Here is a 24,751-nt window from a genome sequence, read left to right as displayed (position 1 = left end):
CACGATGAGGGGAAAAACTTGACAAGAAATCTTGTTTCTTGACAAGATTTCAGAAGGGACAAGTGTGTGAGACTGGCCCACGGTTGCCCAGCTAGCTTTGTACCTAAGGCAGGACTAGAACTCACAGTCTCCTGGTTTGTACAACTAGTACGTTAATGGCTACACCAAACCTCACTGTTTTCTGCCTTTCCACCATTTGAGCTAGTAAAATTTATCCCAAGGGATCTTTGGACAAGCCAACTATTTTCCTCTCCTGCTCCTCCAGCAATAGAGAGTATGATGGTGTTCTACCTTACAGGGCCTTTTTTTTTTTACCAACTTGCTCATTCTCTGTACTGTAGATCCTACAAGAAGGAGTGGAAAGCGCCCAGCGACGGCTCTTCATAGAAGCCTTTGTTTCAACGGGCAGAGTGGATAACATTACCATGGTGATGGGACTACATCCAGAGTACCTGACAAGCTTCTGGAAGACTCAGTACCTCTTGTTGAGGATGGATGGGCCTCTGCCGTATCACAAGCGCCACTACATTGCAATCATGGTGAGTGGGGGAGCACCGCAGGGACCTAGATTCAAAGTCCCAGCAGGCAGGGACATGCAGCTCCATGGGAAACTGGGCAAGCGATGTTCTCAGCCCAACCCTCCTTTACTGGGTGGTTATTGTCAACGTCAATAGAACTTGCTGTCCACACCACCTTTTACCCCATGAATATCAGGTGTGAAGAATCAGGACCATACTTTATTTATTTATTTTTTATTTATTTTTAAATTTGTACACCGCCCTTCTCCCTGAGGACTCAGGGCGGTGAACAACCAAGTAAAAGCATAAACTACAAACATTAAAATACAATTAAAAAGATATATATAAATTTGGCCCCATGATTAAAAACAATAACAAACAATTAAAAACATTTTAAAAAGTGTTAGGCCAGCCCGGCTTGCTGGAAAAAAAAAGGTTTTAAGGGCATGGCAGAAGGCACCAAGGTCTTGGATTCTCCTTATCTCTGGGGGCAGCTGATTCCAGAGGGTGGGTGCCCCCACAGAGAAGGCCCTCCCCCTGGGGGTCATCAGCCTACATTGTTTGGCTGATGGCACTCCGAGGAGGCCCTCTCTGTGGGAGCGCACAGGTCGATGGGAGGCCGTCGGTAACAGCAGGCAGTCTCGAAGATAACTAGGTCCTATGCCATGGAGCGCTTTAAAGGTGATAACCAACACCTTGAAGTGCACCCGGAAGACCACTGGGAGCCAGTGCAGCTCACGCAGGAGAGGTGTTATATGGGAGCGCCATGCGGCTCCCGTGACTACTTGACTTTAAGTTGCAATGATTGCTCAAGCCTAGAGATCTAGCCAACTAAGGTTCAGTGCTAACTTGGCGCCAGATAAGGGTCAATGGAATTCAGGAGGGGTTGAACATGGACCATTTGTGGCAATGTAATGATTCCAGACCAGGGTGTCAAACTTGATTTCATTGCGGGCCGCATCACGGTTGTGTTTGACCTCTGGGGGGAAGTGGTGTGGCCAGGATGGGCATGACCAGCTTGACGCCACTTGTGTCAGGGGTGCCTGTGGTGGTCCGAGTGCTCTGCCGGAGAAAATGGGCTCCCGAGCTCCGTTTTCAGCTGGGACGGCCTCCTGCAACCCTCTGCCAGCGAAAATGGACCTCGAGAGGGCCGCCTCCCAAGCTCCGTTTTCGCTGGCAGCGGGTTGCAGGAGGCCGTCCCAGCCGAAAACGGAGATTGGGAGCCCTTTTTCACTGGCAGAGCCACCGTGGACCAGTCCTTCACTGTTTCCATGGTGGCCCCACAGGCCAGATCTAAGCATCCCGTGGGCCGGACCTGGGCCAGGGGCCTTGAGTTTGACACTCCCGTTCTAGACTGATGACTCACTTAACTCAGCCCACCCAGCTCTGTCTGCTCTTGTCCGTTTGCTACAAGGAGTGCCATGCTGGATGGGGAATTCTGGGAACTGAACTCTACCCATCCAAGTTGCCAAGGTGAAGAAACACTGCTAGGACTAAAATTACAAATAGAACTAAAAAAAAAAATAATAGACCCTCATTTTGATTCCCTGCTGTTGTTGTAGATACGGTAGCACCATGCTGGATGGATCAAAGTCAGTCTTGGTATAAAGTTGATTCCTAGACATCTTTCCCTTCTTCTGGAAATTACGTCTTGCCCACATGGGAATGTTCAAAGTAACAGGGCCTCTACCAGCCTCTGATTCCATGGTTGTCCTGATACTTGGGGATATTTTGCACCTCTGCATTAAGTCCTCGCAGGTTGCCCCTGAGAGTTCCTTTACAATATTTTCCTTCTATTTCAGGCAGCTGCCAGGCATCACTGTTCCTACCTGGTTGGCTTCCACATGGGAGAGTTTCTCCAGGTAGGAGGGGACCCAGCCTGGCTGCGAGGTTTGCAGTATGCCCCGCAGAAACTCAGGAACCTGAATGAAATCAACAAGATCCTAGCTCACCGGCCTTGGCTGATCACCAAGGAACACATTGAGGTGAGTGCCGAACTTGGTGGAAAGTGAGTTGGATCAAAGCATCTTGGAGCTATTTTGGTTTCCTGCAGTCGAAAGAAGGCAAACATTTCATTTTCCTATCATTTTTTTTTGTAAAACCAGTTTGTCCGGCAAGCACAGCAGCTTGGTTCTTTCCACACTAAGCCATAAACTATGATTTACAGTCCATAATGCCTGGGTTCATGTGACAACACTAAGACAAAACCAAATAAACTAATTTATAGCGTTGCACAAGGAAGGAGACATCTCAAGCCTTAGATTCTGGTTGAAGTGAATTCCTTTGGGGAATTTCCTTGGTCCATTACAATTTTGTAGATGGCTTTGTATCTTCCCTAATGAGACAAATAATGATTTAGGGTAGGCTGGGTAGTTCTGGGAGTTGAAGTCCACAAGCCTTAAAGTTGCCAAGGTTGGACACTCCTGCTTTACAGGAAAGCTGTTGTCTTATCCCTAAAATACAGAATAACAGAGTTGGAAGGGACCTTGGAGGTCTTCTAGTCCAACCTCCTGCTCAGGCAGGAAACCCTATACCATTTCAGACAAATGGTTATCCAATCTCTTCTAAAAAACTTCCAGTATTGGAGCATCCACGACTTCTGGAGGCAAGTCGTTCCACTGATTAATTGTTCTGTGTTTTCCCTGATAATAAGCCCTTCCCTGAAAATAAGCCCATCCTAAAAATATTTAAACACATGTGTAGCCGGTACCCACCATTTCCACTGGTTAGGGTTAGGGAGAGAGAGCTGGAAATCAGGTAGGACGGCAAGAGGAGCCCCGTCTTGCTCCACGCACCCCAAAATAGTAAGACCTCCCCGAAAATAAGGCCAAGCACTTATTTTGGGGTTCAAAAAAATATAAGACAGGGTCTTATTTTCGGGGAAACACGGTAACTGTCAGGAAATCTCTCCTTAGTTCTAGGTTGCTTCTTCCCTTGGTTAGTTTCCATCCTTTACTTCCTGTCCTGCCTTCAGGTGCTTTGGAGAGTAGATTGACTTGAGGCAGAGCGCTGAGAGATATTTTGGATTTGTTTCTTCCAGGCCCTGCTAAAAACTGGGGAAAACAGTTGGTCTCTAGCCGAGCTCATCCAGGCCTTGGTCCTGCTGACACACTACCACTCGTTGGCTTCCTTCGTGTTCGGCTGCGGCATCAATCTGGAGCTTGACCAGGAAGCTGGGCACATCTTCCGGCCACCTTCGCCACGCAGCTGCGACAGTAGCCCCAACTCGGAAGATGGGACAAACAGTTCCAGTGTAAGCCCATTATGGGGAGATGGATCCTCATTTTTTTTTTAAAAAAAAAATGCATTTAGGGAGCTCTTAAAATTGGAGAAAAACTGGCCCCAAAGTGGGTGGACTCTGGTAGGCACAGGGCAAGGGTGAAATGCTCCCGGATCAGCCCAATCCGGTAGCAATTTTTCTCTGTGGTTCGGCGATCCAGTAGCGATCGCCACCCGGGTGTCATTACTTCCTGGTTTTAACCAGGAAGTAATTTTTTTTACCTTCTGCACATGCACAGAAGGTTTTGCGCATGCGCAGAAGGTGTGCGCGCACACATGATATTGCGCGGTGCATGCGCTTCCGAACCACTAAGCAAGGTAAGTAGATTTCACCCCTGGCACAGGGGCCACAACATCTTATGAGGTAGGCAGTCCCACTGCCTTTGCCTGGGAATCCCAAAGGTGCTTTTTCAAGAGGCAACTGGACTTTTCCTTGAAGACGTTTTGCTTCCCATCCAAGAAGCTTCTTCAGTTCTACCGAAGAGAACTGAAGAAGCTTCTTGGATGAGCAGCGAAATGTCTTCAAAGAAAAAACAGAAAGTCCAGTTGCCTCTTGAAAAAGCACTTTTGGGACAACCATGACCTGGATGACTGAGAATCTCCATAGATGTTTTGCCTGGGAAGTTAGACAATACAGGTAGTCCTTGATTTGCCACCATTCATTTAGCGAACAATCTAAGTTACAACAGCACTGGAAAAAGGCGACTTAAGACCTGTCCTCAGACTTACAACTGTTGCAGCATCCCCATGGTCATATGATAAAGCTTCGAGGGCATGTATCTTTCTCCCCCTCCCCTCCCCTTCCTTCCCCTCCCCCTCTTCCTCCTCCCTGGATAATCCCAAAACAGACAATATAGTATAGTGATGGTGTGAAATTAACGACTGGGGAGATCAGAGGTGGGTTTCAGCAGGTTCTGACGAGTTCTGGAGAACCGATAGTGGAAATTTTGAGTAGTTTGGAGAACCGGTAGTAAAAGTTTTGACTGGCCCCGCCTCCATCTATTCTCTGCCTCCTGAGTCCCAGCTGATTGGGAGGAAATGGGGATTTTACGGTATCCTTCCCCTGGAGTAGGTGGGAATGAAGATTTTACAGTATCCTTCCCCTGCCACGCCCACCAAGCCGGTAGTAAAAAAAATTGAAACCTACCACTGGGGGAGACCCGGATTCAACTTAATTTTCAGCCACTGAATCCAGAATGAATTGAACAATCCTGGGTCCTTCTCCCATAACAACAATCTCTATCCCCAGAAAATAAATAATAAGATGCCACCAATGGAGAGGCATTTCCTGACTTCTGCTGTCTATGGGCCGGATTCAGCCGCAAGATTCAAGTTCACAAAACTCACACAGAATCCAGCAAATGAGGGCTTAGCCCAGCATGTAAACCCCACTTGCTGAGTTGCAGTGAAGGGACTCTTTTAATATTAGCAAAACCAAGATTAAGCAATCAACGGAAACTCGGTTGTTTACTATTGCCTGGCGGTTAGAGAGAAGGGGAACTCTTAAAAATTCTGGCTGGTCTTTGCTTAGGGTGTTGGGCAAACTTGCAAGAATTTCCTGGTGGTTTTTCTGTGGTTTTTCAGGGGGAGGTCCAAAAACCATGTCATCAGGTTTAGAGAAGATGGGTACCTTCTTGCAAAGCAGGCAAGAAGGTAGATTGTTGGGACCAGTTTTTAGAATAGAATAGAGCTGGAAGGGACCTTGGAGGTCTTCTAGTCCAGCCCCCTACTCAAGCAAGAGAACCTATACTATTTCAGATAAGTGACTGTCTCGTCTCTTCTTAAAAACCTCCAGTGATGGAGCACCCAAGGTTTCCTGAAGGCAAAGCTATTCCACTGATTAATTGTCCTCACTGTTAGGAAGTTTCTCCTTAATTCCAGGTTGCTTCTCTCTTTGATCAGTTTCCAACTATTGTTTCTTGTCCTGCCCTCCGGTGCTTTGGAGAATAATTTAACCCCCCCTCTTCTTTGCGGCAGCCCCTCAAATGCTGGAATACTGCTATCATGTCGCCCTAATTCTTCTTTCCCTTAGACTAGCCAGATACAAATCCTGCAGCCATTCTTCATAGGTTTTAGTCTCCATTAACTAATCATCTTAGTTGCTCTTCTCTGAACTTTTTCCAAGGTCTCACCATCTTTTTTGTAGCATGGTGACCAACATTGGTTGCAGTATTCCAGGTGTGCTCTTACTAGAGTTTGCTTGGTTCCCGGCTAGTCGTCCCCACCAGGCTTTCACCAGTGGTAGAAGAGTTCAACAGATAGTAAAGGCAAAGCATAGTAATGCAACACTGCCGCAGAATTGTGAAGCAAGGCCGGTGGATTGTTGCCCTGAAATGATCTTCCCTGTTCTCACTTTTTCTCAGAGCAACGATGCTATGGAGGATGTGGAAATGCTGATGGAGAGGATGAAACTGCTGCAGGAATGCCAGCTGGAGGAAGAAAGTGTCACCCAGGAAGAGATGGAGACCCGCTTTGAGATGGAAAAAAGAGAGAGCCTACTTGTGACTCCCTCAGGTGAGGCAGGGCCACATCTGAAGGGAGGCGAGACTTCCACCCATTCAGACAACCTGGTGGAGAATGGCTTGGAGACCTGGAATCTTTCGGTCTGCAAGCTTCATCCAACCCCTCAAAAATCCAACCAAACCTTTTGATGTATGGGGCCGTGATAGCGCAGTGGTTAGAATGCAATATTGCAGACTAATTATGCCGACTGCCAGCAGTTCGATCCTCACCGGCTCAAGGTTGACTCAGCCTTCCATCCTTCCGAGGTCGGTAAAATGAGGACCCAGATTGTTGGGGAGGCAATATGCTGACTCTGTAAACTAGCATCCCCCCAACCAGGGACCGGTTCCATGGAAAGAGGTTTTTCCACGGACTAGAGGGGGCATGGTCTTTTGTATTGCCTGCATCCCATGGCTGGGGCTTTGCTTGTTTGCGTGGCACGGTTTCTGGCATGCCACAGATCAGTGTCGGTCCATGGCCTGGGGGTTGGAGACCCCTGCTGTAAACTGCTTAGAGAGGGCTGTAAAGTACTACGAAGCGGTATATAAATCTTAAATGGTATTGCTAGTGCTAAGTGCTATCGATGGCATCACATTATGGTTTACGTGTGTTTGCTTTGGTACCTATCTCCAGCAGACATTGCTGAACACTCCCTGCCCCCCAACGTCCTGTGCTTTGTGGAGGATCCAGAGTTTGGCTACAAGGATTTCACCAGGAGAGGAGAGCAGACACCTCCCACTTTCCGAGCCCAGGTACCGTGAGTCATGCTTTGGATATATGCTTAATCCCCATCCCCAACCGAATGTCAAAAATCCCACAGCACACGCTAATCAAAAGGTGAATTGTTTGGTTTGGCTTAATTAATATGTTCTGTAAATCCACCCTTTGGCTGTATGAATTACGGTTCATATTTTAATACTAGATGTGAGCCAGGTTATAAATAGCTCAGCATGATAATTTTGTGCACTGATTTATGGTTTAGCTTTCGATATGAAGTCAGCTGTAGTGACTTCCTGGATGGCATTGGCTTGAAGGAGATGTCACCTTAGCTAACCCTAGTTTAGCGCAGACTGTAGATCCAACCTGTATTTCACCTTCTGCAGGACTATACGTGGGAAGATCATGGTTACTCGCTTATCAACCGTCTGTATCCTGATGTGGGTCAACTGTTGGATGAGAAATTCCAAGTAGTGTACAATCTGACTTATAACACCATAGCTATGCACAGTGGGGTGGACACATCCATGCTCCGAAGGGCTATCTGGAATTACGTCCACTGTGTCTTTGGCATTCGGTAAGTTGCTTCAGCTTCCTCTTTTTCCATCCCCCCCTGCAATTCTTTTTCTTCACGCTTGCCAGATTTGGGTAAACGGTATCCAGATTTTTCCTTCTGCCTTGCTTTTGATATGGACCAATTACCAACGTGCATCCTTTTTTTTCCTAACTGGCTGATTAATCATTGGAAAGAAGAAAATCGCCCAGCTACAGGTGGCTCTAAACTTACAACCACAACTGAGCCCAAAAATTTGTGTCGCTAAGCGAGACATTTGTTAAGCACGTCTTGCCTCCTTTTACAACCTATCTTGCCACAATTGTTAAGTGAATCGCTGCAGTTGTCAAGTTAGGTTGTTAAGTGAATTTGGCTTCCCCACTGATATGTTTGCCAGAAGTGATCCGGGACACTGCAGTTGTCATAAATATGAGCCACTTGCTAAGCATCTGAATTTTGATCACATGACCATGGGGATGCTGCAACGATTGTAAGTGTGAAAAGTGCTCATAAGTCTCTTCTTTCAGTGCTGTTGTAACTTCGAATGGTCACTAAACAAACTGTTGTACATCAAGAATGATCTAATGAAGCTGTTTTGCCTATTGTGGCAAGCCATGCTAACCAGCAATAGGAGTTTGGGCCTACTGTACTGCTTCCCTTCTCTTCTCCCCCTGATCTGTATAGCTAGTTACTTTCTGGTTTTTAATCATGCTGGTTCAGCCATCCTGGCTGAGCTATTGTTTGCCAGCATGTACAAAGCAGGAGAAGGTTTGCTTCTAAGCAGGGAATAACTGAGCAAGCCGAGTGCACCAGAGAAAGATGGAGGCTGTGAATCCAAAATTCAGTGTATAATTCAGAACACACGACCTGGCATTGCAGGTGAACAAGTGACTGAGCATCCTTGTCCCGTCAAACGAATTGCCTGAGGTAAAACAGTTGTATGTGGTTTGGCCAGGTGACTTTAGGATGGATGGCTATGCAGGAATGGCAACCATTGGTGTGACTAAAGGACGTGAATCATCTAATTTACAAGAAATAGGAAGTAACGCATGCTCAAAGCATGAGGGAGAACTTGTTTTCTTCTTGCCTGTGTGTAAACTGAGGAAACCTTTACAGCAAGGACTGGATCGGTCATGGATTTCACACAGTCTCCTTCTCCATTTTTAAAAAAGTTGTTTCAGAAGGCTTTCAAGACCAGCCCGCCAAAATGCAATAATGAATCGCTGATTTGTGAGCCATGATTTCCTTCTGAAATCAAATCTTTGCTAGTTTTTTATGAGTCTGTTTCTCTAGGAAGCCCCATGGACCAAACAATCAATCTCAGCCATTTCATTGATATCTTTGCACTACAGGTTATACAGTTCCTTAGATATCTAGTTTTTCTTTTTCAATTAAAAAAAACTCACACATGCCACTATTACCTACCAAACCCTTCCCCAATAATACTAAACAAAAAACAAAGAAAGAAAGGAAAGAAAGCGGGATGATGCAAATGTTGGCTTGCTGGGATTAAATTGGAGACAACTTCTCCATGCAAATTCTCCTGACCAGCTGCTTTTCATGGAGAAGTTCCCAGTTCAAGTTCTGGCACTGTAAAATTTTTTTAAAAAGCTTGGCAAGACCTCAGCTCTAGGGCTCTTGAACTAGATCCCTGGATTACTTTCAGAAATCCTCTAGCAGCAATTTTTCCATGCTTCCTGTGCAAGAAGATATATAAAGTGGCAGAGAGAAAAATGGAGGTGTAAATATAATTTAAAAAGTGGTATTATTACTGGTTTAGATTTGACTTTGTATTCATGGCCTGCTTTCAGTTGACCATTTCCAAGGAAGACAGTACAGGTAGTCCTGGACGTACAACAGTTCATTTAGTGACCATTTAAAGTTACAACAGCACTGAAAAAAAATGAGTTGTGCCCAATTTTACAACTTTTTTTTTTTTGGCCGGGATTGTTAAATGAATCACTGCAGTTGTTAAGTGGATCATGAGGTCATTAAGCAAATCCAGCTTCCCTCGTTGACTTTGCTTGTCAGAAGCTGGCTGGGGAGGTCACATATAGTGGTCATATGTGGATCTTGCAACCATCATGAAGACATGTCCAAATTTTGATCATGTGACCGTGGGGATGCTATAACGTTCATAAATGCGACAACCGGTCATAAGTCTCTTTTTTTCAATGCCATTATAATTTTGAATGGTCACTAAATAGCAATAGCAGACTTTACAGCCCTCTCTAAGCGGTTTACAGAGACAGCATCTTGCCCCAAAACAATCTGGGTCCTCATTTTACCCACCTTGGAAGGATAGAAGGCTGAGTCAACTTCGAGCCGGTCAGGATTGAACTCCTGGCAATGGGCAGAGTTAGCCTGCAATGCTGCATTCTAACCTGCCGCCATAGCTCTTGATATTGTTATAGCAATAGCAATAGCACTTAGACTTATATACCCCTTCACAGTGCTTTGCAGCCCCCTGTAAGCGGCTTACAGAGTCAGCGTATTGCCCCCAACAATCTGGGTCCTCATTTTACCGACCCGAAAGGATGGAAGGCTGAGTCAACCTTGAGCCAGTGAGAATCAAACTGCTGGCAGTCGGCAGAATTAGCCTGCAATACTGCATTCTAACTACTGCCCCATCACGTCTCATACATCAAAAGACTTGATTGGATTTTTGAGGGGTTGGGTGATGTTTGCAGACTGAAAGATTCCAGGTCTCCAAGCCATTCTCCGCCAGGTTGTTTGGCTAAAATTCTGAATGAGGACATTAAATGATCCCTGATTGCTGATTTAGGATTCTGATGTCCACCCAGCCTTCGCTAACCTGAAGGCAACAAGCTGGATTTTCCCATGCATCTTGGCCAATGATATAATTGTTTTGCCATTATAACCCATCATATCTAAAAAAAAGTATTTGGGGTGTTGGAAAGTTGATCATCTGTGCTGGCTGATATATTGTAAACCCCATATGTGGTCTCTTGTAGGTATGATGACTATGATTACAGGGAAGTGAACCAGCTTTTGGAACGTAGCCTGAAAATCTACATTAAAACTGTGGCCTGCTACCCGGAAAAAACCACTAAAAGAATGTACACTCATTTCTGGAGACATTTCAAACATTCGGAAAAGGTAAAGCGAGTTCTACTGGGTGATGGGTTGTTTGGCTTCCCTACTTGAATCGCTGATTGACCAACATTGGGGTTGCATGTCACATTTAGTGAGAATATGTTTCCTTTGATTTTGGCTTCACCTGTAGATTAACTCAGCCACTGCAGAATATAGATCCCAATTCATGGTTTAACACAGGGATCGGCAACCTGCGGCTCTGGAGCCGCATGTGGCTCTTTCACCCCTCTGCTGCAGTTCCCTGTTACTCAATCGGCACGTGATTTATTGAGCTTTTCAACCCCCAGTAGGCCAACCATGGATAAATCCAAGAAAAGTTTCAGAAAAAAACAGAGCATTTAGTTCAACTACATATGCTAGTTTTGTGGCCGCTCAAGAAATAGTCAGGCACTGGAAGGGTTTTGTGGCTCCCGGTGTTTTCTTTTCTGTGGGAAACGGGTGCAAATGGCTCTGAGTGTTTAAGGTTGCAGACCCCTGGTTTAGTACAATCTGTTTCAAACCTGGCGACTTTAAGATGTGTGGACTTCATGGCTGGCTGGGGAATTCTAGGAGTTAAGTCCACACATTTTAAAGTTGCCAAGTTTGAAAAACATTGTATGTTCTATGACTTCCACTCATGGTGGATTCAACAATCAAACTGTGGTTTAGCCAATGTAGGAAACTGTTCACTATGAAATAGGAACTGGCCAATTATCACCTAGTGAACTTTTGAGGTAAGCTGAGGACTTTGTTCCCTTTGGCGTCTATTTGTTGTGTTAGCATGACACCATTTCTTTATAGCTATATTAAGGACATTCCTACATTAATGATATCATATTGACTCTTGCCAAGAGTTCTGATTTATGGAGAGCAAAGGGGACACAGAACAGGCCTTGTTTTGGAGAAAGGAAAGAAGAAAGGAAGGAAAATTGTATCAGGAGGGGTGTGTTTCAGAGGTGGTATTCAGCAGGTTCTGACCAGTTCTGGAAAACCGGTAGCGGAAATTTTGAGTAGTTTGGAGAACCGGTAAATACCATCTCTGACTGGCCCCGCCCTCATCTATTCTCTGCCTCCCGAGTCCCAGCTGATTGGGAGGAAAGGGGATTTTGCAATAACCTTCCCCGGGAGTGGGTGGGAATGGAGATTTTACAGTATCCTTCCCCTGCCACGCCCACCAAGCCACACCACGCCCACCAAGCTGCGCCCACAGAACCAGTAGTAAATAATTTTGAATCCCACCACTGGTGTGTTTATATTAATTACCTTCTTCCTAATTAACCACAATAATATTCTGGGATGTGGGCAAAAGATCCCAATTGCTCAGAAGGGCCCGGTTTTCTGCTTTCATGATTTTCAGCTCTTTTGGGACAGGAAGCACATAACAACCGAAGCATAAGCCTAACGTACACATAAAGCAGCAGAAAAACAAAAACAGAATCTTTAAATTTCACCTGCAAACCCACGAAAATAAGCATCTGCACCCCCACCCATTAAGTTGCATCACCAACCTAATCCAGTATGATCTTTTGAGTTCCTCCCAGGTGTTAAGGGTGCAAATCCTCAACTGCCAAAATTTTGCCTTAGGGACATTTGAGAGTTGGAAATGAAGCTGCACAATACTCAGCTATAATCCTGAAAAGGAAGGAAAACAAGAACCAAACAAGGGACATACTAAGTAAAGAAGTGGTAGTGGATCTTTTTGATATCTAAGTGTTAGTAGTGGATCCCTTTGTGTGGTAGATTCACTGGCTGAAGGAGAAGGGGTTCCCTCTAGGGGGAGTAAAGAGACATTCCAGCTTGGGGTGGGTGGGGGGAAACATTGGAGGGCAAACCTTTAAGTCTATATCTGCCATTTCCCAGACAGTCTGGCAAGTTTCCTGTAATATAGGTGATCAACAATAAAGTATCTATTTAGGCCCGTTCATGGAGTGGTTCTGGTTGCTCGTGCCTATTATTTTGAGATCTAAGTAGTTTTCTGGGGTGTCAGGTTTTGGTGCCAGGCCTCTCTGCTTCAGTGGTGGGTTCCTCCCGGTTCGACCTGGTTCTCCCGAGCCGGTAGCGGTGACGATATGATGTCACTGAACCGGTTCTGGGGCCCCCTGCCCACCCCCCACCCCCTGCGTTATTCTTATCTTTTATTTGGCCCCACCCCCAATCTATTGCTGCCTCCTGAGTCCCAGCTGATGGCTAGAGGGAAAAAAACTGTTTAAACTCTTGCGGCAGGGCTTCAAAGGACCGCCCTACAGCTGATCAGTGTTAAAAGAAAACAAATGAGTAGACCAGTGCCTGAAAAAAATAAATGGGAAGATCGGTACAGCTCTGCAAGCTGTTAAAAGCCTGGTAGACCAGTACCTCTGCTAAATCCTAAATAATCGTCAGATGACCATCAAGCCATGCCCACAAAATAAGCCACGCCCACATAACCGGTAGTAAAAAAATTTAGAACCCACCCCTGCTCTGCTTGTTGCAAGTCTCACATTGCTTTCTATCAGGCCTCTTGTTGGGATGGAATGGAATGGAATGGAATGGAATGGAATGGAATAGAATAGAATAGAATAGAATAGAATAGAATAGAATAGAATAGAATAGAATAGAATAGAATAGAATAGAATAGAATAGAATAGAATTCTTTATTGGCCAAGTGTGATTGGACACAGAAGGAATTTGTCTTTGGTGCATAGGCTCTCAGTGTACATAAAAGGACAAGATACATTCATCATAAGGTACAACACATAATGATAGTCATAGGGTACAAATAAGCAATCGAATCAAACTAGGAAACAATCAATATTATCAAACAATCAAAACAATCAATTCTTGTCTTTTAGGTGCACGTCAACCTACTGCTTTTGGAGGCCCGCATGCAGGCAGCCCTACTGTACGCTCTGCGTGCCATCACCCGTTACATGACCTGACCGGATTTTATGGGCAAGGCAGCCTTGCTCCTGGGCAAGGGAGCTTTCTTCCAAAGACCTGTTTCTGGAATGTCTGGTGGAAAAAAAAAATCGAGTTACCTCACCTTCTACCTGTGGCTATTTTTGGAAGCGTTTTGTATGGGGATGGACTTTTCAGTCACTCTGCCAAAAAGCGACACTGTGAGGCAGAGGTGGTTTCAACATGAACTGTTCCCTTGATGTGTGAAGGAAACCGACCTGTTTCATCATCGTTACCTGGGGAGCCATCCACTGGTTTTGCCAATGGAGGCCAAGGTTTCGGAGTTCAATGCTGAGGTGGCCAGCTCCTGTTCAAAAATTCGAGCAGGTCTTGCCTCCCATGCTGATGTCTCTTGATGACTACCTTGGTGTGCACCAAAGTTGGAGACGGCAGCATTTTAATGAATTGTGCAATGAATACCCTCTGCCCTGTCTACATCTTCATCTTCTTCTCTTCTTTTTTTGCAATGAAGATGGTCCTGAACCAGCTGAAGCAAAGACCGCCAAAGAGATCCCCTCTGCCATGGATATGGCTTTACTCTTTCTCTTTGGTCTCAACTTGCTACAGAACACTGAATGTAGAACTTTGAACATTTCAAGCGGGTAACCCCTGAAGCTCTCTTAAGACTAGGGAGCAGTGATATGCCCTGGGTGTGTATGTGATGATGACAATGTACCGTGCTGAATTTATAACAAGCTGGCCACTGGCGTAACTGGTGATTACACACTACATTTCTTTTTTTCTTTTTTTTCCTAAGCTTCAGATCCCAAGATCTTTGTGTTTCAGATGTTCTCCTTGCGAATGTGGAAATCTCTCGGCCGCAGAGTGGGTGGTGGCTTGCAGACGAGGTCAAATTAGAAAAAGAATGTGGATTTGTTATTAGTTGGCTGGAATATTCTCTCCTCCTGTTGTTCCCACTACAAAACAAGACAGAAATAAGACTTATCTTAACATATGATTGATTTCTCAGATTAAAAAGGTAGCTTCAAGTTCACAAAACTCTCTTCCCAATCCCCCAGAACATTTGCTTCTGTCCTCTTTTTTTTTTCCTGGTCCTTTTCTAAGAAGATTTTTTTTTTCCTGATGTAAAGCTGTGTTGTTTGGCTATTAGGTCCCATTATCTCCTCTTGCTCAAGGCTTTGAGCTTTGGACATTGTGAAACTCTTATCTTCTTTACAGTCTGCTCCTTGCTATTCGGAAAGCTTATATTGATGGCTGTAGAAACTGGAGTTGTCGTCTCTCTCCATCTGTCAAGCCCATCTCCTTTTTGATGAAACAGTCATAAACATAGTCCAGACGACTTAGAAATCTGGGGGCTGGAAGAGAGAGATTGTTGAACGTCTGTGGAGATTCTCAATCGTCCAGGTCATGGTTGTCCTAAAGGTGCTTTTCAAAAGGCAACTGGACTTTCGTTTTGTTTTTTATCCCTTGAAATTCAAATTCAAGGGAAAAAAACCAAAGTCCATTTGCCTTTTGAAAAGCACCTTTGGGATCTTCACCTGATCTATTCCATGCAATGAAATGAGACTCTAGATTTAAGAAGTAGCCTGAATCATTTCAGATTATAGGCTCCAGAACTGCAGTTTAAACTTCTTTCTTATCATTTTTTTTTTAAAAAGTACCCTCTGTAATAAAATAATTTAGCATGAAAGTGTTGTGGTCCGCCAGCAGCTGTGGCGCTGGCAGCAGAGTCGGACAGTGAGGAGGCTGGGGAGGAACATGGGCCAGTCCTGGAGTCTGGGGAAGGCTCGGACGAGGGCTCTGCGTCGGAGGCAGAGAAAGGGCCATCTGGGAGGTATGTGCTGCCTCCGGAGCCTCCAGAGTCAGACCTCAGTGAGGCAGAGGAACAGGGGGAGCCTGTTCCCAGTGTGCGCATGCGCAGAGCTGCCAGAAGACAAGAACAGCTAAAACAAAAGGGACAACTCGGGAGTAGGGCTTGGAGATGTTTGGCCCATCCCATAAGACTTAAAAGAGGAGCAAAGGCATGTGGGCCTTCGCAGGAAGCAACATTGTTAATTCTGTGCAGTTTAAAGTCTGAAGCTCTGTTTGATTCTGGACTCCGTGTGGCTTTGCCAATTAAGTCTTCGGCAGCGTGTCAAGGGAGATAAAGGTGGGTGATTATCAGCCTTATCCCAAAGGACTCTTTACAACTATTTGGGACTCACCTGTGAATGAACAGAATTCACAGCTGTTAAAATAAAACAGGTTTTTGGGACTATTCATGTGTTTTACTGACTCAGGAAGCCTAGGTCAGAACAGAAAGAAGCTTGGCTTAGCTTCTCCCTTGTGCTAGGCTAGAATTTTATTTGCAGAGAATTTTAGACCTTGTTCCTAGAAGCCAGCCCGAGTTACCACTGCCTTGAGCGACTGACTCATCCCCTTGAGGTAGCAGTATGTGATGACTGAGGACATGGCCAGATGGGGAGTGGCCAAATTTGTTTTCTCCCTAACTACCACTGATATTTGCTGGCGGTGACCTCCCTAAAGGTTCAGTACTGCCCCAATCCAAATAAGAGTGAGCTTTATTTGTCTGCATCCCTTATCCTGCCCAGTTTGGAAGAGTGAGGGAAGAAATGAAGCACTAAGACTGTTTGTTTCTCAACCTTGGCAACTTTTAAGATGCTGACTCTGGAATTCTGGGAATTGAAGTCCACGCGTCTTAAACATTTGCTAAGGTTGAGAAACACGGCCTTAACCTTTGTCTGTTTTGTCAGCCAAATGGCAGACTGACCTTGCATCAACTCTCTTAGTGTTCACAGAACATAGCTTTGTGCTGGTTAACCTGATCATGTGAAGTCTCCGCTGAGCTGCCAGGTCCCTAAATCTGATTGATTGGATTCCACTGCTTCTTGAAGCGCTTGCCATGTGTGTGTGTGTGTCTGTGTGAGTGTGTGTGTGTGTGTGTGTGTGTGTGTGTGTAACAAGACCTTTGTTGGAATGCTCAGTTGCAAAATTATGATCCCCGAACCGTAGTACAGCAGATCATGGCTAGTATTGATGATACAGGGGTTTCTGTTACGGTCAAACGGATCTTCTAAACTTCATGCTCTCATTATCATCAGGTTATTGGCAACTAGAGAGTAGGATGGGGAGGATTTGAACTATGGGTCTTTTTGTTCCCCTGCTGTTCCCTTTCTACTACTGCTTCAAGCAATATTTACAGAAGTGCATGTTTTATTTAACTCATTTCGCTGTCAAAGCTAGCAGTCCCTCTAAAAAATAAAAGTTGCTCATTAGGCAGAACAAAAAGATGATTGAGCTTGTTACTTCTGTCAAGCAATTTCTCCTTCCTGCTATTACTCCCTCTTCCTACTCTGAGAAGGAATTAAACGTCCATCATTTCAAATGTTAGTACCTAGGAATGGGAGGGTTTAAAATATTTTTATCCCAACTCCCATAGACCCATTGAGGTCAGGAACTGGTAGGAGTTGGAGTCCAGCAGCTAGAAAACTATATGTCGGTTAGATTCTGGCCCTTGGCTCCCTTTTTCATTTTTCACCCTCAGTATTACATTTCAGTTTGGTCCCATGTGAGTTTTCTAAATCCTGGAAAATTTCAGCTCTGGCTTTTTGCTGTCTCTGCATGCTTATTATAGAAGATCGAAACTTCTTTAGGTATTATGGGTTGCTAAAACCCATCCACTTTAGCCCTTGTGGCCTAAAAGTTGGAGATTATAGAAACCATATGTCAACATCTAGAGAACCACAAGTTCCTCAGCCCTTGTTCCCAGTTCCTTTCTTTTTGAAATCTTGGGATTCAAATCTGAATTTTTAGACCGGTACTAAGCCCTCAGGTCATACAATGCAAAGCAAGCAACAGTCTGCCGCCTCCTTTCCCCCTTGGTAACTTACAGCCCAGCAATAACCAGCTTCAAATAGCAACTGTTATGAAGTTGGGTTCCCAGGAAAATGTGAAGCTTTCCAGGCATTTCTGAAATATACATAAAATTCAGTTTGGAGCAAACAACTCGGGTTACAAGAGCTAAATTTAACTATTGCAGGCCTAGTCAAAGGTTGCCCCAACTAGACTGTACAGTTGGAGAGGGAGGTGAATTTAGCAGCCAACACAACTTTGTGTGGTACCTCCCTGATGCAGAGTTTGGCTTAAAGACAAAACCTGCATTATTTTGTCCATTGGCCAGATTCCTACAGTAGACATAAGTTCATGAGAGAAGTCCAAATGGGATGATTTATGCTTGTTGTTACTCTCAGTGCCAGGAACAGTTATCCCTGAAGTTAAGGAAATCCAGAACATGTTTTAAGGCATTTTATTTTGTTTTAAACCAAAGAAAAGAAACCCAGGATTCATTTGTGGAACCCAGCTTATAAAACAGGATAATCAGATGCCACCCAACAAGATTTTTCAGACATTTTGAGAGCCAATTTGATTTAGTGGTTGAAGCACCAAGCTATAAAGCATAAGACTATGAGTTCTGGTCCCACCTTAGCTATGAAAGCCAGCTGGATGACTTTGGGGCCACTCACTTGCTCTTGGCCCAACTCACCTCACAGGGTGGTGGTTGTGGGGGCGGAGGGAGGAAAGGAGGAGGAAGACGTGTTGGATATGTTCGCCGCCTGACGTTATTTGTAAAAATAATAAATGCAAATAAGTAAATAAATAAATGTGGGGTACATATCGCAGGTTTCCTTTCAGGAATTCCTGTTTGGCATAGGGTCAATAATAGATTTACTTCAGGGGTGTCCAACTGTGGCAACTTTAAGATCTGTAGATCTTAACTCCCAGAATTCCTTAGCCAGTATGGCTGGCTGGGAAATTCTGGGAGTTGAACTCCAAGTTTTAAAGTTGCCAAGCCCTGATTTAGTATATTTTCTTGAAAACTCACAAGAACCATGGTCTAAAATTTGCAAATTTTCTGACAGACCTTCTCTGACTTGAGAAGATGGTCAGAGTATTTCCAACTAGTTGAAACTTCTTAGACTGAAACAAAAGTGCTTGGGATGGGGGATTATTATATTGTTTGATTGATTTTACTTCAGTTTTATTTGGATACCTGCACATTTAATGGTTGTTACCTGCCTTGAGCTGCAGAGCAAAACTTTAAAAATATCTTGCAGTCTGTGAAAAAAAAAATCACCATTTTTGCAGGTTCTTAAGGCTTTTATCTTGTCACTTCAGACTTAATGAAAGGCCTGTAACCCTGAGCATCCAACTGATAACTTTCTTTTGCCTCTTCCTGAGGGATGTTTGCCTTAAAATGGAACAATTCTGTGTGCGTGAGGCAGCGAGAACATAATGTCTGGAGCATTCGCCTGAGTGTGCCGATACATTTCACGTTGGTGCCGGCTTCAGTGAAATGATCCCTGACGGACACCTCACCATCTGGTAGCCTCTTTTCCTCCAGGCCTCCTCCCAGATGGTATCCTCTTCTTCCTCCCCTACTTATCACCCAGTAATCTACAGATCGGGCAGCCCTCAAATCTCCTGAATTCAATCTTTTGCTCTGCATTAAGTTATGTTTTTTTTAATGTATTTTCTTTATCGGCGCTGTGACTCTTGATTCAAAGTGTTTGTTTTTGGAAAAAAATAAAGTTGCCTTTTTGTTTACCAGATACCAGATTTCTTTTATGTACACTGAGAGCGTATGCACTAAGACAAATTCTTTGTGTGTCCAATCACACTTGGCCAATAAAGAATTCTATTCTATTCTATTCTATTCTATTCTATTCTATTCTATTCTATTCTATTCTATTCTATTCTATTCTATTCTATTCTATTCTATTCTATTCTATTCTATTCTATTCTATTCTAATGTTGCTGGTATCCTTAAGATTTATATTGACTGTTTCCCTTTGACTATCATTAAGTGTTGTACCTTATGATTCTTGACGAACGTATCTTTTCTTTTATGTACACAGAGAGCATATGCACCAAAGACAAATTCCTTGTATGTCCAATCGCACTTGGCCAATAAAGAATTCTATGCTATGCTATGCTATGCTATGCTATGCTATGCTATGCTATGCTATGCTATGCTATGCTATGCTATGCTATGCTATTGCTATCTTGCCAAACTAAAGCTGCAATATGCTAACCTACTAGATATATCTTGAGGGATTCTAGGGTATGGCTACCCTGAACCTCTTCCCCTCCTATCCCTTCCAGTTTGGGACTCTGCAGTTTCTCAATCTACGCCTCTTTCCAGGAAAGCTCTGTTGCCAAAAGCTGTGGCTGCTCCATCACTGGACAAAAATAGACTGGACAACCATTTCACTAGGATGGTATAGGGCAAGGGTGTCAAACCCAAGGCCTGTGGGTCGGATCCGGCCCGCGGGGTGCTTAGATCTGGCCTGCGGGGCCACCCTGGAAACCGCAAAGGAGCAGCTTGCGGTGCTTCTGCCAGAAGAATTGGGGGGGGGCATGCAGAGGGCTATCAAAACAAACTAAAAACAAAACAAAAGGAGAAATGTTTTCCCTTTTGCATTTGAGCATGCAAGAAGGGACAGGAAAGGAGAAAGGGAAAGAGGAAAGGCAAAGAAAAAGAAGGAAAGATGGGAAGAGAGCAAAGAAGGAAAAAATAAGAGTGGAAGGAAGAAGAGAGAATGAAGAGGGAAGGAAAAGGAAGGAAGGAAGGAAGGAAGAAAGGAAAAGAAAAAGGAAGGAAGGAAGGAAGGAAGGAAGGAAGGAAGGAAGGAAGGAAGGAAGGAAGGAAGGATATAATGAGAGTGAAGGAGGGTCTGAGGGAAGTCCTGCCTTGGCCACCACAGGTGCCCCCGACACGAGTGACGTTGAGCTGGCCATTATGCGGCCCACAATGAAATTGTTTGAGCTTTTAGTAATGTGCTTTGTCTGGAATTGATGAAAAATAGAGGTATAGCTTTTTCAGATCAGCAAAAGGGATCTTATCGGTTATGTGCAGAAGAGTAGAAGATCTCCCTTAGTCTTTGGGATCCATGAAGCAGGTTGCATTCCTATATAATTTGGTAATGCAAATCTCCATGTCAGCTTGGTGACCCATTTTGCTAAGACAACGTGAGTATAATTTCAACACATTCCTGGTTGTATTTGAGAAACTGGTATAACTCGGTGCTTGAACAAAATGCATGTGGAGAAGCTCCAGATTCATTCCCCGACTTCTTCTGGACTGGGGAATTCTGGGAGTTAGAGTCCATACATCTGAAAGTGCTATGGTGGAGAAACGCTGCTGTTGATAATATAAAGTTAGCTGCAGCTATCCTTCCCCTAAAGCAGCTTCTTATGTTTGCCAATCAGCGTATCTTGCAACTGACTGGATAATTTATCTCAACAAACTATTGCTGGAAGTCTTGCAAAGGCTCTTGAAAACAAAATCTTTGCCAAGCTTATCTTTTAACCTTCTGAAATTCCCTGAACAAACATTTCAGCTCTTTTAGTTAAAATCCACCAGTACTCAAAAGCAAACTTTTGAGAAGATAAAGTGCTGAAAGGAGTGGCCTAGATAGTTTATGGGCTCACATGTGAATGTTTCTCAGAAACGGTTGTTTGTGGCATTGAGCTGCCTAGCCCAGCCCAAAAGAGATTGCCGATTGGCCTTAAGATCACCTAAAATAAATCCCTGGTGTAGGCCAGTTTGGTGGTAGTGGTTACGGCAGCGGTCTAGAAACTAGGAGATTGTGAGTTCTAGTCCCACCGTAGGCATTAAAGTCAGATGGGTGACTCTGGGCCACTCTCTCTCTCTCAGCCCAGCTCGCCTCATAGGGTGGTTGTTGTGAGGAAAACAGGAAGAAGGAATACTAGGAATGTTTGCCACCTTGAGTTACTTAAGGAGTTACTTAAGGACCCTATCCAGTGGTGAAATCCAATTTTTTTTACTGCAGGTTCTGTGGTCGTGGCATGGTGTGGCTTGGTGGGCATGGCTTGGTGGGCATGGCAGGGGAAGGATACTGCAAAATCCCCATTCCCACCCCACTCTGGGGTGGTACTTGCCGGTTCTCTGAACTACTCAAAATTTCCACTACTGATTCTCCAGAACCTGTCAGAACCTGCTGGATTTCATCCCTGACCCTATCAGAAAATATTATACCTGTACGGGCAAGTAATAAAGATGGAATAAAAATAGGAGTGAAATTCACTTACTTTCCCTACTGGTTCGCCAATGTGCGCATACCATCGTCTGCGCATGCGCAAAGCCTTCTACGCATGCGCAGAGGCTTAAAATGTCGTAAAAAAGCAACATGATGTCCTCGCGGGTGGGCAGCCTCCCGCAGCTGCTGCTACCAGTTTGCCCGAACCGGCTGGATTTCACGTCTGGATAAAAATCTAAGAAATATTGATTCTCTACATAGGGTCAGCCCTATGGAGGAAGGTGAGAGGTGTCATTAGTTTGGTGTTAATGGATAACACTATATATGCCACAAAGTCCGTTCTTCACCGACACCAGTAGTGGTCTGCTACTACATATAAGTTTGAGGGAATGTATTGCTTAAAGGATATTTAATTTGTACTCCATGATGCTGGATGTGCAGTGGAAGTGATATGTCATCTTCTATCTCTGGCAGCTTAAATTACCAGTATGGGACCCTATCAGAAACTCTGATATCTGTATGGGCAATCCTGTTCTTGAGGGCTGCGTGCAGTTTGGTAAAACATGTTGGGAATGTAATGGATATGACCAGTGGTGAAATGTAAAATTTGTTACTACCGGTTCTGTGGGTGTGGCTTGGTAAGGGGGTAATGTGACTGAGTGGGCGTGGGCAACTTTTTTTTTCTTTTAAAAGCATTTTTTTCTACAACCTCTTTGGCCGAGGTAGAAAAAAATGCTTTTAAAAGCCTCTGACGATCCCAGCTGAGCTGCGCGATTATCAGAGGCTTTATTTTTTACTTTTAAAAGTATTTTTTCAGCCGAAGAGGTTGTAGAAAAAAATGCTTTTAAAAATAAAAAAAAAAGCCTCTGATGATCGTGCGGCTCAGCTGGGCATGGGTGGGAGGGCAGGGATTTTTGCTACCAGTTCTCCGAACCACCCGCTGCCATCGCTCCCGGATCGGGTGATCCGGTCCGAACTGGGAGCATTTCACCCTGGATATGACCAAGAGATTCATGTATGGAGTCAACCATGGAAAAAAGTTAAAACAACCCAGAAAAAAAAGGCAAGGGGTATTTTAATAATGTCCAAGAATGGATTCCATTGTGATTTTGAGGAATGTTACTGCCTAGCAAAGAACTTTTGCATGAATCAGGAATAATCCTTGAAATTTGGTCCTTTATATTCCAGTTGAAGTTTTCTGCTGCAGGTGATGGATGATCTTACATCAGGTCTTTGTGACACAGATGTAAGGTCAGTGTAAGGCCAACTCTTAAGCCTTTAGCAGTCTTGGTCAAGGAAGCATTGGAACTTTTCTCAGAACTACTTCAGGCTAGGAAACAGAAGTACAGAAGAAAGTCTTTGGGGTATGTAAATAAAGCTAAGCTTGATGTTCCTTCGTAAGAACATCCAGTGCTGGCCCTAGGATTTGGAGATGCTTCTCCCCTAAAACAAGTAGACATGCAGACTGAAAATTCTCTGGCCCTGTGGCCAAACATCTCTAGGATGTTATGCGGAAAGTATAAATAGTGTAGTAAAGTTGTTTTATCATCTTGAGGCCTTCTGCTAATCTTGAAGTCATGGCACATGTCCTGCCTTGTCAGCCTCTGAAACTTTATTACTTTATTAAGACCAAGGGTGGATATCAGCTCCATTTTATCCGCTTGGGAGTTATAGCCAAGCAAAAGTAAATATGTAGAACTGCTTTCTGGCAGTAGGAATCTTTATGACATGCAACTGCAGTGTTGCACTCACTTGTCCTTGCCAACTTTTGGGACTCGCTATGAATTGATGGATTCACAATAAATCAAATGACCTTACACTGACCATCACACACAAAAAATCCAAAGACAATATATTTACAGCCCCAAAGCTGATCTAAGCCCCAAAGCTCACTCTAACAGCATTGCCAAAAAGGCATTAAAAGTTGTTAACCTAATTTTGTGAAGCTTCTACTCTAGTAACATTGTACTGCTAATTAAGGCATACAAAACCTTTGCCAGACCAATTCTCGAATACAGCTTGTCTGCCTGGAATCCACACTGTATATCGGACATTAATACAATTAAGTGGGTTGACAGGTATTTCACGAGAAGAGTACTCCACTCCTCTGCTCACAATAGAATCCCTTATGCCATCAGACTCGAAATTTTGGCCCTGGAACTACGCCGCCTACGGTCTGACCTAAGCATAGTACACAACATTGTCTGCTACAATGTCCTACCTATCAACGACTACTTCAGCTTCAACCTCAATAATACTTGGGCAAACAATAAATACAAACTCAAGGTAAACCGCTCCAAACTCGATTGCAGAAAATACGACTTCAGCAACAGTGGTCAGTGCCTGGAATGCTCTACCTGACTCCGTTGTTACATCCTCAAACCCCCACAGCTTCAACCTTAAACTGTCTACCGTGGACCTCACCCCATTCCTAAGAGGTCCGTAAAGGGGGCATGCATAAGTGCACCAACATACCTACCGTCCCTATCCTACTGTCCCCATTTATTTGTATTCATTTCCTATGTTCATGTCCATGTTTATACTTATACCTGTTATCTTGTACATGCTTGACAAATAAATAAATAACAAATAACAGCATGGCATAAATTTAAGTTTACACATCTGACTTTTCAAGAACTCATGGGACAAGTTACCTAAATATCTGGAGATATAAAAAAGAAGCAGGGAAATAAAATGTGTCTGAGATTTAAGTTGCATTTATCCAAGGATATAGCCTGAGATTCAGTCCTGGAACAATCTGTATTTACTATGTTAAGGACACAAGGAGTGTTAACTTGTCCTTGTTCCTTCTGCATCTAACAGGCAAGCAAATAATAGTCGATCATCATCCCCACCTCTACATCTCAAAATAGATTCTAGCAGCTAAAGTTTAATCATTGGACCTTCTAATTCTATTATGGCTATATTAGGTTGCATTTGATAATAGGTCAGAAACCTGGAGCAATTTGATACGCTTATTTGGATGGCCCTTGACAAATCATTGCTTCTCTTGTGTTGCGAATACAAGAGATAAGAGTAGCAAACCTCCCCTTCTTCAAGGATTACTTTCAACCAGAGCGGCTCTTGTCTCTTGTTGACAACTACTGTTTACACATATTAGAAGGGCGAGT

At 44.1% G+C, this 24,751-nt stretch overlaps 1 protein-coding gene across 3 annotated transcripts; it reads left to right on the top strand.

Annotated features, from left to right (window-relative positions):
- The first annotated feature begins 349 nt into the window (after window positions 1–349).
- SESN2 (sestrin 2) lies at window positions 350–15,017 on the top strand. Of its 3 annotated transcripts, none has more exons than XM_070949304.1 (8): window positions 350–539; window positions 2,321–2,503; window positions 3,559–3,771; window positions 6,161–6,311; window positions 6,936–7,051; window positions 7,403–7,593; window positions 10,545–10,689; window positions 13,494–15,017. In XM_070949304.1, exons 1-8 carry the CDS (start codon window positions 426–428, stop codon window positions 13,578–13,580), a joined length of 1,200 nt encoding a protein of 399 aa, XP_070805405.1. In that variant the 5' UTR covers window positions 350–425; the 3' UTR covers window positions 13,581–15,017. The 3 variants fall into 3 exon arrangements, with proteins under 3 accessions (XP_070805405.1, XP_070805404.1, XP_070805406.1); XM_070949303.1 differs by having other exon boundaries at window positions 6,933–7,051; XM_070949305.1 differs by lacking the exon at window positions 3,559–3,771 and having other exon boundaries at window positions 6,933–7,051.
- Window positions 15,018–24,751: the final 9,734 nt, after the last annotated feature.

The sequence above is a fragment of the Pituophis catenifer genome, unplaced genomic scaffold (assembly GCF_029215685.1).
Source record: "Pituophis catenifer annectens isolate HBS135680 unplaced genomic scaffold, rPitCat1.0.hap2 SCAF_9, whole genome shotgun sequence".
Taxonomy (NCBI): domain Eukaryota; kingdom Metazoa; phylum Chordata; class Lepidosauria; order Squamata; family Colubridae; genus Pituophis; species Pituophis catenifer.
This window is presented reverse-complemented; position numbering and strand designations above follow the sequence as displayed.

Coding starts and splice junctions, on each gene's coding strand:
- SESN2 (XM_070949303.1), top strand. CDS start 426: ATGGTGATGGGACTACATCCAGAGTACCTGACAAGCTTCTGGAAGACT. Junction 3,772..6,160: donor ATGGGACAAACAGTTCCAGT/GTAAGCCCATTA, acceptor ACTTTTTCTCAG/AGCAACGATGCTATGGAGGA. Junction 10,690..13,493: donor ATTTCAAACATTCGGAAAAG/GTAAAGCGAGTT, acceptor CTTGTCTTTTAG/GTGCACGTCAACCTACTGCT.